The sequence below is a fragment of the Nicotiana tomentosiformis genome, chromosome 1 (genome assembly GCF_000390325.3).
Source record: "Nicotiana tomentosiformis chromosome 1, ASM39032v3, whole genome shotgun sequence".
NCBI lineage: Eukaryota > Viridiplantae > Streptophyta > Magnoliopsida > Solanales > Solanaceae > Nicotiana > Nicotiana tomentosiformis.
Window position 1 is genome coordinate 104,350,239 of NC_090812.1, and position 14,068 is coordinate 104,364,306.

General features: G+C 35.7%; 1 protein-coding gene across 4 annotated transcripts; it reads left to right on the forward strand.

Annotated features, from left to right (window-relative positions):
- Positions 1 to 5,941: 5,941 nt before the first annotated feature.
- On the forward strand, positions 5,942 to 12,769 carry LOC104088714 (protein TIFY 4B-like). 4 transcript variants are annotated; one of them, XR_011412429.1, is made up of 9 exons: positions 5,942 to 6,381; positions 6,478 to 6,620; positions 6,709 to 6,863; positions 7,983 to 8,073; positions 8,170 to 8,332; positions 8,630 to 8,695; positions 10,029 to 10,107; positions 10,209 to 10,432; positions 12,030 to 12,769. XR_011412429.1 is itself a non-coding variant. In XM_009593439.4 (9 exons), the coding sequence occupies exons 1-9, from the start codon at positions 6,264 to 6,266 to the stop codon at positions 12,041 to 12,043; spliced, it is 1,047 nt and encodes a 348-aa protein (XP_009591734.1). In that variant the 5' UTR covers positions 5,944 to 6,263; the 3' UTR covers positions 12,044 to 12,769. The 4 variants fall into 4 exon arrangements, 3 of the variants coding, with proteins under 3 accessions (XP_009591755.1, XP_009591734.1, XP_009591742.1); XM_009593439.4 differs by having other exon boundaries at positions 5,944 to 6,381; positions 10,215 to 10,432; XM_009593447.4 differs by having other exon boundaries at positions 5,944 to 6,381; positions 10,041 to 10,107; positions 10,215 to 10,432.
- The last annotated feature ends 1,299 nt before the right edge of the window (positions 12,770 to 14,068 follow it).

Here is a 14,068-nt window from a genome sequence, read left to right on the forward strand (position 1 = left end):
CTGGTGGAATTGAGTCCTGATCCATTATTCCTTTGACCTGCGGTGTATGGTTGATATCGATCTTTGTTCGATCTTGGCTCTCTATCGATGTCCCTCTAGTTTTTAACTGTCGACCTGTTTGGACGTACTGAACCAGAAGGGGCTCCTAATTGGTCGTCCTCGACCCCTATCTTTGATTGATATCGATTGTGCACATCTGCCCAAGTTACAGCTGGATACTCGATCAAATATTGTTTCAACCGACGTGATGCTATCGAACTCCGCTTGTTCAACTCTTGGGTGAATGCTTGAACGGCCCAATCATCTGTGAGCGGTGGCAACTCCATGCATTCCATTTGAAATCGGGACACAAACTCCCTCAGCATTTCATTATCCCTTTGTCTTACCTTGAAAAGGTCTGCTTTCCTCGTTGCGACTTTTATGGGCCCGGCGTATGCCTTTATGAAAGAATCTGCTAACATGACAAATGAATCGATGGAATTTGGTGGCAGGTTGTGATACCAAGTCATCGCTCCTTTCGAGAGGGTCTCTCCGAACTTTTTCAACAACACGGATTTGATTTCATCATCTTGTAAATTGTTACCCTTGATGGAACACGTGTAAGAGGTGACGTGTTCATTGGGGTCGGTCGTTCCATTATATTTGGGAGTCTCTGGCATACGAAATTTCTTTGGGATCGGTTTTGGAGATGCATTTGAGGGAAAAGGCTTTTGCACGAATTCTTTGGAATCCAACCCTTTTATCATTGGTGGTGCCCCCGGAATCCGATCGACCATGGAGATATATGTTTCCATTTTTTTATCGTTTGCTTCGATCCGTTTTGTGAGTTCCTTGAGTATCTTAGCAATTTCGGGATTAGTCCCCGATTCTTGCTCATTTGACCTTACTATGGCTGGCTCCGTCTCGAGGTGGACTAGGCTCCGACCTACTCGGTACCTGAGTTTGGCTTTGCAACTGAGCTATCGCTACTTGTTGAGCTTGCAACATTTCAAAAATCATACGCAAGCTGACTCCGTTTTCTTCAACGTTATGGGTGTCTCGAGCAGCAGATCGAGTACCACCATGAATGCTATTTTCAGGTTCAGAACGTTAGTTTGCCTCAATAGCCACATGCGAATTAACATCTAGTGGTACTTCGACTCGAGCTTCAACGGCATCGACAAATGGCCTTTCGACCATGGGTGTCAAGTTGTTGTTTTCATCTTGAAGGCCAATTTCGTTGTCGATAGGTAAGGTCATTAATTGAGAGTTTGTCGTTGTTAATCCGAAATCAAAGACACTTTCAAAAAACAAGCATAAAATGGTGCGTGTTGCAGATTCGTATCAAATAACCACTGTTATCCTTAGCCCCATAGTGGACGCCAAACTGTTTATCCGAAAATCGGATAAAATTGAATTTGTATGTAGTTCTAAGGGTATGTGGTATAACTTGACACAAATCGTAAAGAGAAATAGAAATATCCAATCTTGACTGTAAAAAGTGAAAGATAAACACAGTTGAAAGGAGGATAATGAATGAGCAAAATAAGATGAAGTAATGAAGTCCAAAAGGTTAATCTTTCAATCTGAGAAATAGTATTTTTGTTACCATGTGTAAAAGTCTTGATGGCCTTTACAGAAACAATAATCATCCCTCTTATAGGAGAGAGATCATACTTTAGATATAATTAAAAATACATAGTGGGAAACCCATGATAAATCAGTTTTTTTTCTAATTTCCGCCAGGATTCTCTCCCCTAGTGCGGTTGCAACGGCTCTTGTCCATGAGCCCGATATTGACTCGAGCTCTCGATCTTGACTTGAGCTCGATTCTGACTCGGAGCTCGGTAGTGATTCGGGGTCGGTGTTGGTCGGTCTCTGACTTATAAGCTCGATAACTTCGCTTCGCATCATAGTTCGATTTGGATTCGAGCTCGGTAATGATATTGAGCTCGACATTGATCGGTCCCTAGAACTCGAATCTTGGTGACATGACTTCGGACCTCAACCTGATATTATGAAGACGCTCTTCGATCCAATGTATTACCATCTCGACCAGTTCGTACGAATGACTAATTGATTTTGACCGTATACAATACTAAATATGGTGTATTAGTAATGCTCGAATTAGTAATCCTGAGATTAGTTATACTAGAATGAGATTATTTTTTGTCGGCTGTTTGATTTTATTAAAGATAGGAACATGAACTTAATACATCTAAACTTGTGAAATATTACGGGAAACTCATAGAACTTACTAAAGCTTGGAGCTTTAGAACACCTATAGAAGTACATGAAGTTGTAACAAGACTGTGTGAAATTGATATATAAGCTCTAGAGGCACTTGAGAACGTATATAAACATACGCGGACTCGTAGAAGAGCTTCTGAAATTGCTAGGCCATGAAGGCCATAAGAAATTTGTACAACTGGGAGGATACTTATATATACTTTTAGACCTTTCTCGTTTAAAATATTATGACATGACTATCTTTCGATCTGTAAGCAATATAATCTCGAGATGCATATGAGTGAACTTGTTCGAGCCTAAAGGCCGAACTAATCTTCCAACATCTGTCAAATAGCTTCGAGAAGCGTATAAAGAACTCATTCAAACTTAAGGGCGGGACTAGGAGTGTTTGTCGATCGGTACGGTACGGTATTTGGATATTTCGGTTTGGTATTTTTGATATTCGATTTCTTAAAATGTTATACCAATACCGTACCTAATTAAATTCGGTATGGTTCGGTTTTTCTCCGTTCGGTTTCGATTTATTCGATTCGGTAACTTCGGTTTGAATACTAACTAGTGCATAAGTCATAGACCGTAATATTCGTAATTAAGGTACTCAAAAGTACAAAACTAAAAATGTTTGTTGACAAAAGTTTTGTCCAAAACCATCAAATATCAACCCAGAGTGATAAAACTACACATAAAGGAATAAATTTGATCATTAGAAATGTCTTGTTACTTAGAGTTAATTCATGAACTTAGAGAATAAAAGAAAGTAAAATTTTAGATTTTTTTATGTTTATGTTATAATTAATATATGTGTATTGTGTAATATAAATATATTTCGGTACGATATCGGTATTTCGGTATTTTATTATAAAATACCAAATATCATACATATTATCAAATTTTTTAAAAACTTAAACCAAATACCATACCGAATACCAAATACTAAAATTTTCGATTTCGATAAAGTAATTCGGTATTTACCAAATTTTGCATAGCCCTAAGTGGGACTATATCATCATCGGTCTCGTAGGAATTGAACATCTCAAAATGCTCTTATCGTAAAAAATATACGAGTTCTAGCATGAAGAACTAACATAGAACTTCTGGAAATTCTGAGGTGTATCATGTACGAGTGACTATCAATTCGCATATGAACACATCTAGGTCCTTCGGGAGATTACATCAAACATATGAAACTCTTTATCAAGGAAACCAATAGATAATTCTGAAATTGAGATGTTTAGCCTTACATACCTTGATTCTCAACTTTTAGCTCAATTACGAAGAATTGATCCGTCCGGTATAAGCTTCAATCTATAAGGAACGTTAAAGATGAGGACTATAATCAACAATAACAGCCCAACATCATGCTTTAGTTATACAAACAATTCGTCAAACACCGGGGAGCGACGACCTTTAGAAAATTACAATTCATCGGTGTTCTCCACACCCAACCTTCTTCTAGCTCACACAACACACAAACTCTATACGAAGCTAGACAATACCTCATGTTCTTCATAACGCATAAAACAATCCCTTACTCATCTCAAACGACAACAAATTTTGGACTCACAACTTTCGATCACCATCCCGTAAGTCCTTATCGTAAAACATACTAAAACGCTCACATGAGTTCGTAGATAAAGGTGGAAGAGAAGCCTTATCTTGACTGCCCAACCCTAGAACTTTCTTCGCTTAGTTCTAAAATAATTATTTGTTTACAAAAATATTCTACCAAACAAATAAGGGATTAACAATACCAAAGGAGTACATGCTTATTTTCCCAAATACATTCTACCAAATGACCCAAAAAGGGTTTTTTTTGTAAGATGTATTCAAAAAAAAATAATACATGTATTAGCTTTGATATGATTAATTCTTTGTTTGGTATACTTTTTCAACATATCTATAAGTAATACTCCTACATATAGTAGTTATACACCATATTTGGTATTATCCTATGTATAATTATCATATAGCAAATTATGGTATTAGCAATACCAAAATTATTAATGCATGGTAAAAGACAAAATTGCCCTTGAAGTCCCATAAAGCTAAAGAATATGGAGGGTATTTTTGTAAACAAATAGTATATTTTTTAGAAATTATCTAATGCATATTATTTTTAATACACCACATCAAACAATCATAAAATATAATCTCAGCATAACTAATGTCAACATAACTAATCCTAACATTATTAATCCCCATATTACTAATACATCCTACTAAGTACTATTATACATCCCAACTCTTGAGGGGTCGTTTGGTTGGGAAACAAGTTATCTCATGATTAATTATCTCATGATTAGTTATCCTACTTTTCCATGGAGATAAAAACACTATAATCCTGAAATAACTAATGCCGAAATTAATTATACTACTATTTTATCTCAACCAAACATAAAATAAATATCTCAAATTTAATCTCGAAATTAATTATCTCATTATACTCGTACTAAACGAGCCCTAAAAGTTATAGTCGTTCTACTCTCGTTCTTAGTGAACATTAACAAAAAAGAAAAAGTAGTAACAGAAATAGTAATAAGATCAGTGACACTGTTTCCACGTAAAAATATGAAAGCCGAGTTCTTAAGAAGTGACGCCTAACTGCTACAAGTCTACAAAACGAGTAGGTCACAAAAATCAGCAAAGAATTTAGTGAAACAGCTGGCATCATTCTACCCTTATTTAGTGATTTTGAATTCGAGCTTTAAAAAAGAACTTCGTACTATTGAAAGAGCTAACTTAATGCAAATTTAGATAAAGTGATAAACAATGAAATGAGTGCAAACTTTAAACACCAAATTCAAATTTCAGTAAATAATAAAAAGCTATTCTCATCAACTTAAGACTTCGTGAACAAAATTACAAACACTTAATATTTAATTATATGTGTTGATAGAAAATGGTAAATAATTTATACAAATTAACCTGGACACTATATAGAATAATAGCATGTGGTCAAATTTCTTCCGAAGCCAAAAGTATTTCCCCCCAAAAAAATCATTTTTTCTTAACTTGAGAGGTGTTTGCCATGTTTGGGGAGAGGAAAGTGCTTTTGGGAAGAAGTAAAAGCAGTTTTAGAGAAACAGATAAATGTAACCCCTTCCCTTCTCTAGAAGCAGAAACAGAAATAATTTTAACTTTTTTTCTTACAAAAAGTACCCTCAACAAAATATAATTTATACAAAAATAATCTTACTTATTTTAAATCTAATACTTAAAATTAGAGATTATATTATTGAGAACTCTCCTAATGTATAAATATGATAAATGATTTTTTGATATATTTAAATTATCTTGAAAAAATTAAAATACTTTTAAATTTTATTTTCATGTTTTACTTAAATAAAATGAAAAAACTTAATTACTATCTTCAATAATAAACATTAGAGATTATTTATTTATTTATATAATATTAACTGTTAAGTAAATCTCTTTATGTGCTTATTCATAATTTGATATTTAAAAATATTTTTTAAAAAATTTGATCAAACACAAATTATTATTTAAATATATTTTTATATTAATTAATCAAATACAAACTGTTTCTCTCTTAAAAAAAATACTTTTCAAAAAAACATATATCGAAATAAGCGGATTTTATTCCGCTTGACCAAACAGTGAATAAGTGAAATTTGAATTTGGCCTAGGTAGATTGGTTTTGAATATAGAATACTATGTGATGGGACAAGTAGCCTGCGAAGTAGAGGTGGTATTTTAATAAGGGGACCCCCACACCCCGGGCCAAAGGGCATCACCAATTTCGAAAGATGAGATGGGGCTATCTTCCTTTTCAATAATGACATCCCTGATTACGTGGCAACCTGGGGTTGCAGGCTTGCCTCCCCAATATGGGCTACGTCCAAAAACAAAAAGCAACAATCTAAGCGGCAACGCCGCGGCCTATTTTACCGTAACTCCTCGAATTCCACTGACGGCACCACTCACTCACTCCACACTCAACGCGTCAACCTCAGGTATCTTCTACTGCCAATTTTCCGGCGAAATTATAGCGATTTCAACCTGAATTTAGCAGCATGCCGCCGGAAGAAACAGTTTCCAAATCACCTCTGGACAAACCGCTCCACCTACTTACCGATGACGACATTTCTCAGCTTACTCGCGAAGATTGCCGCCGTTACCTTAAAGAAAAAGGTCCCTTTCTCTCTCTCTATTTTTTTCCCCCTCTCTGCTAGGAGCTTCGAGAATCGAATTTTTTTTTAGATTATTTCTTAATATATTCTTGTACAGGAATGAGAAGGCCGTCATGGAATAAATCACAGGCGATTCAGCAGGTGATTTCACTGAAGGCGCTTCTCGAGACGACACCGGATTCCGACACCGGCCCTCGGAGAAAACTTCACATTCCTCGCCCAGACACTAGAGTACAGCAAGTGCGTTTCCATTTCATTTAATTTCATATTGTGAACGTAACAGTGCATGTTTAAGCACGTAATTGTTGATTATATTAAACTAATGTAGGTCCAGAAAGGAACGGATACCGATGCAGAATTTTCGAAATCTGCTGAAGGGATGGTGCCATACGGAAGAAAACATTCGAAAAAACCTGATATTCCCGGTGATATAGCTGCCGGTTCAGTTGCCGTTGCTGCCGGCAATAACTTAGCTCCTTCTAGGTGAATCATCGTATCGTCCACTGGTTTTACGTAATTAATTAAGCCTTTTTATATCCTGAAAGACTGGGTCTTTACTTTTTTGTTACAAATAAATAAGGTGCTTGAATTTGAGACGCTTTGTTCCAAATGAATACTAATAGTTGAACTTTTGTACTCCCTGAAATATTAATTAAGTGGCTGATATGGAATGCTTCGCTTATTTGCCTGTCTGTCCTTGAACTGGTTTGGTAAAAGATGTGCAAGAATTGTGCTTGATGATTTGACAAGCAAGTAAATACTCATGCCCGTTAAATTTAATCTCGTTTGAGAGCTTCGGTCTTTCAGGGCTTTGACTGCATTTTGCATGGCATTAAGAGATTTTTTACTTGCTAATGTACATTTTATTTTGGGTACTACGTCTCATTTACAGAGTTGTTCATACTTTGTTGGTTGTGTCCCAAATTCTACTACCACTTGTGAGATCCCAGAGGGTCACTGCATTGTTGCTCCTATAGAGCTTGTTGTGTTGAGGTTAAGAGCAATATGTACAATTGAAAAATGTTGAAGAGCATGGACTGGGTGCTACTAGGGATACTTTAGTAAAAGGTTTATTATTAGGAGTTATGCTGTATCAACTACCTCAACCTAAACCCTTAGGCTTCTCGCAGTAGCTTAAAGTATGACTTCAATGGTTCCACAGCTATCATGTAATGTGAGAACTTGGAAGATAATCATGCAGCTCAGAACAACATATTTCTTGTACTGTATACATTTGTTGTTTTCGATTTAAGTCTTCTAGTCATGTTTTCCTAAGTATATATTTTCATTTCCATATATTCTTCTACATTTATTAATTTATCCTTTGGCTTGTTGGAAAGATTCTTCTCTGTTTCCTACAAATCATTAAAATTGCTTTGTTCACATTCACTTCTTATTTTTTTCCTCTGCTTTTATGTAGTTGATTTTTCCTCTGCCCTTGTAGTTTATATTATGCTAAAAACAATTCTATTGAAGATGGCATCCTAAGGCAACTTGTGATTCTACCAGTGCATGCGCCTTTACAGACTGAGATTTCTAGAAATTCCATTATATTTAGTTCAAAACTTCAAATGCTAATCGCCCTTGTCTTGGTGAGTCCAGAACCACAGATTTGGGAAACACACCAGCAAGTCAATTGACAATCTTCTATTGTGGCAAGGTGAATGTGTACGATGATGTGCCTGCTGAAAAGGTAGTTTAAGCTATGATGCACATCAGAACTGCAGCGAATTAATGTCACGACAATTCACTATTTTAGTTCCTTTTGTGGTCACTGGCGTATTTTCAGGCACAAGCAATCATGCATCTTGCTGCAACTCCACTCTTTGTGCCTTCAGAAACTCCATTGGGTGCTACCTTAGCGGCTCGACATTCCGAATGCCATTTGCAAGCTGCAAGTGTTAAACAGGGTCCAGATTCTGCTATGGTGCTCATGCCAACCATGCAAACAGGTTCTATCTTGTTTCTTGCTGGTTACTGCTGGAGATTGAAGAATATGAATGCACTAGTCCATGTGTTTTGGGATTTTGATGGCATGTGCTTAAATTTTAATCGAAAAACAAACCTAACCTGTAAAGTACTTGATTGTGCTGATAAATTTGATTCTTCCCATGCTCCCCCTCCTCTTCCCAAAGTTCATATATGAATTTACATCTAGATTACGGCTTCCTATGAAAAGTAACTTTTCATTGAATCTCCACGTGGCGTGTCCTTGTGTTACAAAACATATTAATTTGAATATTTTACAGGGAAAATGAGTGAAGTGACTCGCCTGCGTCTGGAGGAAAGCAATACCTTCTATGAAGACAACTCTGGCAAGTTCTTTGGTTTCCTTTTATTCTTTCTGATTCTGCCCCTCGCCCTCTTACTCCAAAAAAACCCAAAAAGGGGGGAAAATTCTCATTGTACCTTGCTGAAACTTATTATACTCTTTTGTTTAGTTTAATTGAGCAATGTAATTGGTGTTACTATTTATCCCTGCCATTCTTTGTTGGATAATTTTGTTTCTTAAGTATCAAGCTGAGGTCACTGCATGAAGATATCAACTTTCTCATGAAAGGACTTCATCCTGGACCTACTGGACCATGTCAATGTTAAAGTAACAATCTTTGGCTTTCAGTATCTAGCCACATCTAGTGTAAAACCCCCCCCCCCCCCCCCGCCCTTCCCAGGGTGGTGTGAGGCCATGGCTTTCTTTCTCCATGTTAACTGGCCTTGCTGACCTCTAGCTTTCATTAAAATTTATCTATTACAGCATCGTACCTGAAAATCAGAGGAAAAGATAAGGCAAAACTTGTCATTTTTTAAATATTACCACTCATTAACTTATTTTAAAAAAAGAAGAAGATAAATTACTACTCTTTATAATTCAAGACTTTCCATCCTGACCAGATTTTACATTTATATGGAAGACATTTTGAAATTCCACAAGCAACCAAACTATTGAAGTGGTGCCTGAAAACTAAAGGAGCACCCAAGGGTATGGCTTAGCAGTTAATGAAGTAGGTCAAAACCTTAGAGACTAAGTTCAAATCCCAGCAAAAACAAAAAATGCCAGGTGATTTTCTTCCATCTGCCTTAGTCTAAGTTGGCAGAGTATCCGATACCTGTGTTGGTGTGAGGTAGCAGGTACCCGGTGGAATAGTCAACTTTTGCGCAAGCTGGCCCGAACACCATCATTATAAGAAAAAAGTAAAAGAACTAGAGGAAAAGCCAGCTGTTGCTTGGATATTTTACGACTGAGGTGCTGAAGGTTCTTCCATAAAGCAGGTTTTGCATTTGAATTGAATTGCACAACAAAGTCTGCAGACTAGAAGATACTTATCTACAAACAAAAGGTCTGCGGACTAGAAGATTTAACAATGTCGTTTCTCCTGTGAACCACTGTTTTAATAGAATCAGTTGGTTACTGTTAACAGAATCATGGAGCCCACAGCATAACCTGACCATTTTGATGGCAACATTGTGATATTTTACATAAGGAAAGGATTTCCTAAAGTTAAGAAGGTCGATCTGCAGCTCTTTTATTCTTTTGTCAATGCACTATTGTTGAATGCCCTCTAATTAATGCAAGACTTGAAGTCAAAGCAATCTACTTCTCCATAAATTTCTTTCTTATATCTTTCTCTCTCTCCCATCTCTCCAAAGCCAATTATGCAGAAGCAGTGGAAGGCCACCCAAGCAGGAAAGCATCAGTACAAAGATATCTTGAGAAGCGGAAAGACAGGTACTGCAATAACTAAACTGCTCAAGATCAAAATGGAAATAAGACACGAGAACAGTTGTACTGCTTTCTGTTCCTTTTTCAGTATCTCACATCTCTGTTAGGTGAAGGTTCAAGAGCAAGAGAAAGATAGGAATGTCTTCGTCTGCTAGCTTGGACATCTATGTGAACCATCAAACTGGAAATCATACCCCTAATGAGCTCTCAAGTAGGAGCAACACTTGTTCCCCTCCCACAATTAAACTATCTGCTGCACCTGCTCCAACTGGTATAATGGCTAACAATATCGAAATGAATGCCAGAGCTTCTGCTTTTCTCAATGACAAAGGTGAGTTTTTGTTTTTCAGCATACCATATTTAGTGGTTTTCTAATTTCAAGTTTCAGGGAAATTCTTGTAGTTGCCTCTCTAGTTAGTTCATTCAAGTTTTAGGGATCTATCAAGACTTCAAACTTTCCTAGGTCAGGCAACAAGTTAATGTTGGTTTAAACCCTAAAACAGTTCTCGTTTTATTGTGTGATTTGGTTGATAACAGAAACTCTGCATTGCAACCTCTTAATCACGAAATTGGATGAGATTTCTTGGCTTTAAAAAAAAAAAGGAAATTGCATGAGATTCCTCCGAATGAGTGTGCTGTCGACGGAACGTTATTGCCTTTTGAGTGAACCAACATCTCTCGCATGGGAGCTCGGGGACCTTGCGAGAGGCCAAATGCCTGTTAAATTGGTGATTGGTTATAAGTAAAGATATATACCTACTATCCATATAACATAACTGAATAAATAGTTACATAATGGCCCTCGTGAGTATATTTTTCCTTGTTTGTGTAGGAACTGTCATTCTTGTCAAGTAGATTTTTCTTTGCTAGATGGCATTGCATGACAATTATCTGTGTTTTAACTACTAGATTCCTTATTTTCCCTTTTTATTCTTGCGCATTTCACTTCAAGCTCCATTCAACCTCACAATCCAAAATATAAAGAAAAAAGTATAAAAAGAAATTCTTCTTGATGCCATCAATGAAGCTATTTACTTCACACAAAAAAAAGTAGGCCAAATACATAGACAGACACCTAAATTTGACACCAAATTTCACTTAAACACTTCAACTAAGGCTTGTTCCTATTAAACACTCCAACATCCATTAAAGTGTACCTATTAACACAAATTCAATAATTCCAAAACCAATATTAATGCGTGAGCCTCACTCTCTTTTAAAGTGACAGATCAAGTCATCAAACCAATAAAATAATTACATGTCAGCTGAAAAGAAGATAAAATTAATTGTAAAATCTGACCAAAAAATAAGAAAGAGAAAGGGGCAGTCCCTTCCCCACCATCCTCCTTTTTATCTCCGCAGCAATTCGTATGATATCCCTTTAATTATTATTATACTTGTTAGAATTCTAGATTTATATTTTACTTGATAATGTTAACTCCCTTAATTAGATATCTTGAGGATAATGTATTTCTGGCGATTGGGGGTGCATTTTTATGGCTGCTGATGTACAATGAGATGGTATGGTGGTGCAGGTGGCGTAGCAGAAAGACACGATAAAGGAGAAAGTGGAAAAAAAATCAAAATTGGAAGAAATGATCTTTTTTTAATTTTCTATTGATATCTTTTTGGGACTTATTTCAGCTTTTTTTGTTACCACTCTCTCAAAGGAGGTGTAATATACCCAATATGCCATATAAGCAATGTGTGTTTGATATGTACACTTAAATAGATGTTGGAGTGCCTAATAGGAACATGCTTTAGTTGAGGTGTCTAAGTGGAATTTGGTGCTAAGTTTAGGTGTCTGTCTATGTGTTTGGCCAAAAAAGTATTAAAAAAATATGTTACCAGCTCTGGAAAGTGGTATTTTGCACTATATGAGATTTTTAAAGTCGTCAAGTCTGTAACGCGTTCGTTTTGCTATTCAGATGCTAAAGAGTGAAAACTGGATGGTGGGGAACAGTAGCTGTCTAATTTGCTTTCATGCACCAGAAAGTCTGGGAGGTAACATCTTTTCCAGCGTCCACATAGTCGAGAGGAAACAGGGTGGGTTGTTCCTTGTGAATCTGTGTCCAAAAGCACTTTGCATTTTTGCTGTTGCCATTCCTCAGGCAAACATGAAGAGAAAACTAGTCGGGAATAGTCAGTCCTCTGTGATGCGATGTTTATGCTTTCAGAATCTTCTGGAAAGCCACTCCGTACGAATCCCACTTTAGTATAGATTTTTAGGCAGGTGCATTTTTCCTTTTGCTGGAATTGGTTCTCAAGGAGCTAACGTGGGAGCCCTGTAATTAGTCTCTGTAATTTTCCACTAACAGTTAATTGGCTGAAGCTGAACCCTGGAAGTACTTGGGTTACCAAGGCAAGTTCTCGTTTTATTTGGACTGATTCTTAGGAAAATTTAAGTGGTTTGGTTAATTCGTCAACAGATGCTACACTAACAAGCCATGATTTCAACGATTCTTGTTGCAGTAAGGCTAAAATATTAGGACAAATGTATTAATGCTGATGAGGAGTACTTTGGTCTATAAGGGACATGTGGTTCACTATGTTAGGAAATTGTTCGGATACCTAGCTCGAGACTGTAATTTTTGAAAGCATGTTAGAAGAACGTTTAATGTTTATGATGTTCACCTGACTGATAAAAGTTTTGAATTTTTTTTTTTAAGCTCATCTTCTGGCTAACTTTTTCTTTTTCCTCGGATCTGGTTGGTCGAGGTTTCACCTACTATTGAATCCTCTTTTCTTGATGATTCCAAGTAATGGACATGTTTCTTTTCCCATCACAATTCACAATAATAATAAATAAAAAGAGAAGGTACATACTACAGCCGTTCACAAATCTTTACACTGAAGTATATATAATTTAAATTCATTTTTTTATACATCACTAGCTACATTTGAATTCTGTAATTGTACAATTAATACAACTCTTATTTGTATACTACCTCCTTGAATCAATGCACTGAAGTAAAAACTGTCACTGCTTTCACTATTTGTTCTTAATCGGGTTTTTGATAAACAAGAAGAAGGAAATGGAGAGAAAGGGAAAATTAGGAGAAGATTGTAATGCTTTGTCATAATATGGCTCTTACCAGATGAAACTTTTGTTGACACGCACACATATCCTTTGCCTAAAACGTATTAAGAATTTAAGATAATCCATTTCAGTTAACACATCCTACATTAAAAAAATGAAGAATAATTACGCATGACGACCTGAATGATAGTAATTATCATACACAAATTATATCTCGCAAGGGACAGAGAGATCTAGAGATTATAACTTTACTCAGTGGGATAAAGCCATAATAAATGATGTCTTATAAACCAAGCAAGAGACTGATTTTTCTTTCCTCACTTAGAGCCTGTTTGGCCAAGCTTATTGGAAGTAAAAAGTATTTTTTTTGTGGAAAATTTGAGATGTTTGGCCAAAATAGAAAATTGCTTTTGAGTAGCATAATTTTTTATGCTTTTGGGGAGAAGCTACAAATTCTAGCTTCTTCCAAGAAACAGAAGTAGAAGCAGAAAATTAATTTATTCACGACAAAATATCCTTACATTAAATTTATATTTTCCAAGCTATTCCTTATTAATTTAATATATATTTTTTCCTCTTTTTACCATACATTTCTTCTATTTTTTATTCTTATCATATTTTTATTCTCTTTCTCCTATTTGTCTTTGGAATATTCTCTCTACTATAAATAGATCTATTCTTTTATATAGTAATTTATAAGAGTAGATTTTTAATTTATATTGAGTTATGTATTTTGATATTTTTAAATCATCATGTAGACAATAAGTAATACTAGATACGCAATATTATCGCTTTGGAATTACTATATTTTATATTGATTAAAAATTTTAGATTATATTTTTATTATAGTAAATATTTAAATTCATTTATCTCTTTCAAATAATACTAATTGCAAAATTAAACTTTTACGGTCCTTCAAAAGTACTT

Bases quoted from the DNA above. Each gene is read 5' to 3' on its own strand.
- LOC104088714 (XM_009593439.4), top strand. From the start codon at position 6,264: ATGCCGCCGGAAGAAACAGTTTCCAAATCACCTCTGGACAAACCGCTC. The intron at 8,074-8,169 runs GTAGTTTAAGCT...GCGTATTTTCAG, and splicing joins ATGATGTGCCTGCTGAAAAG to GCACAAGCAATCATGCATCT. The intron at 10,108-10,214 runs GTACTGCAATAA...TGTTAGGTGAAG, and splicing joins CTTGAGAAGCGGAAAGACAG to GTTCAAGAGCAAGAGAAAGA.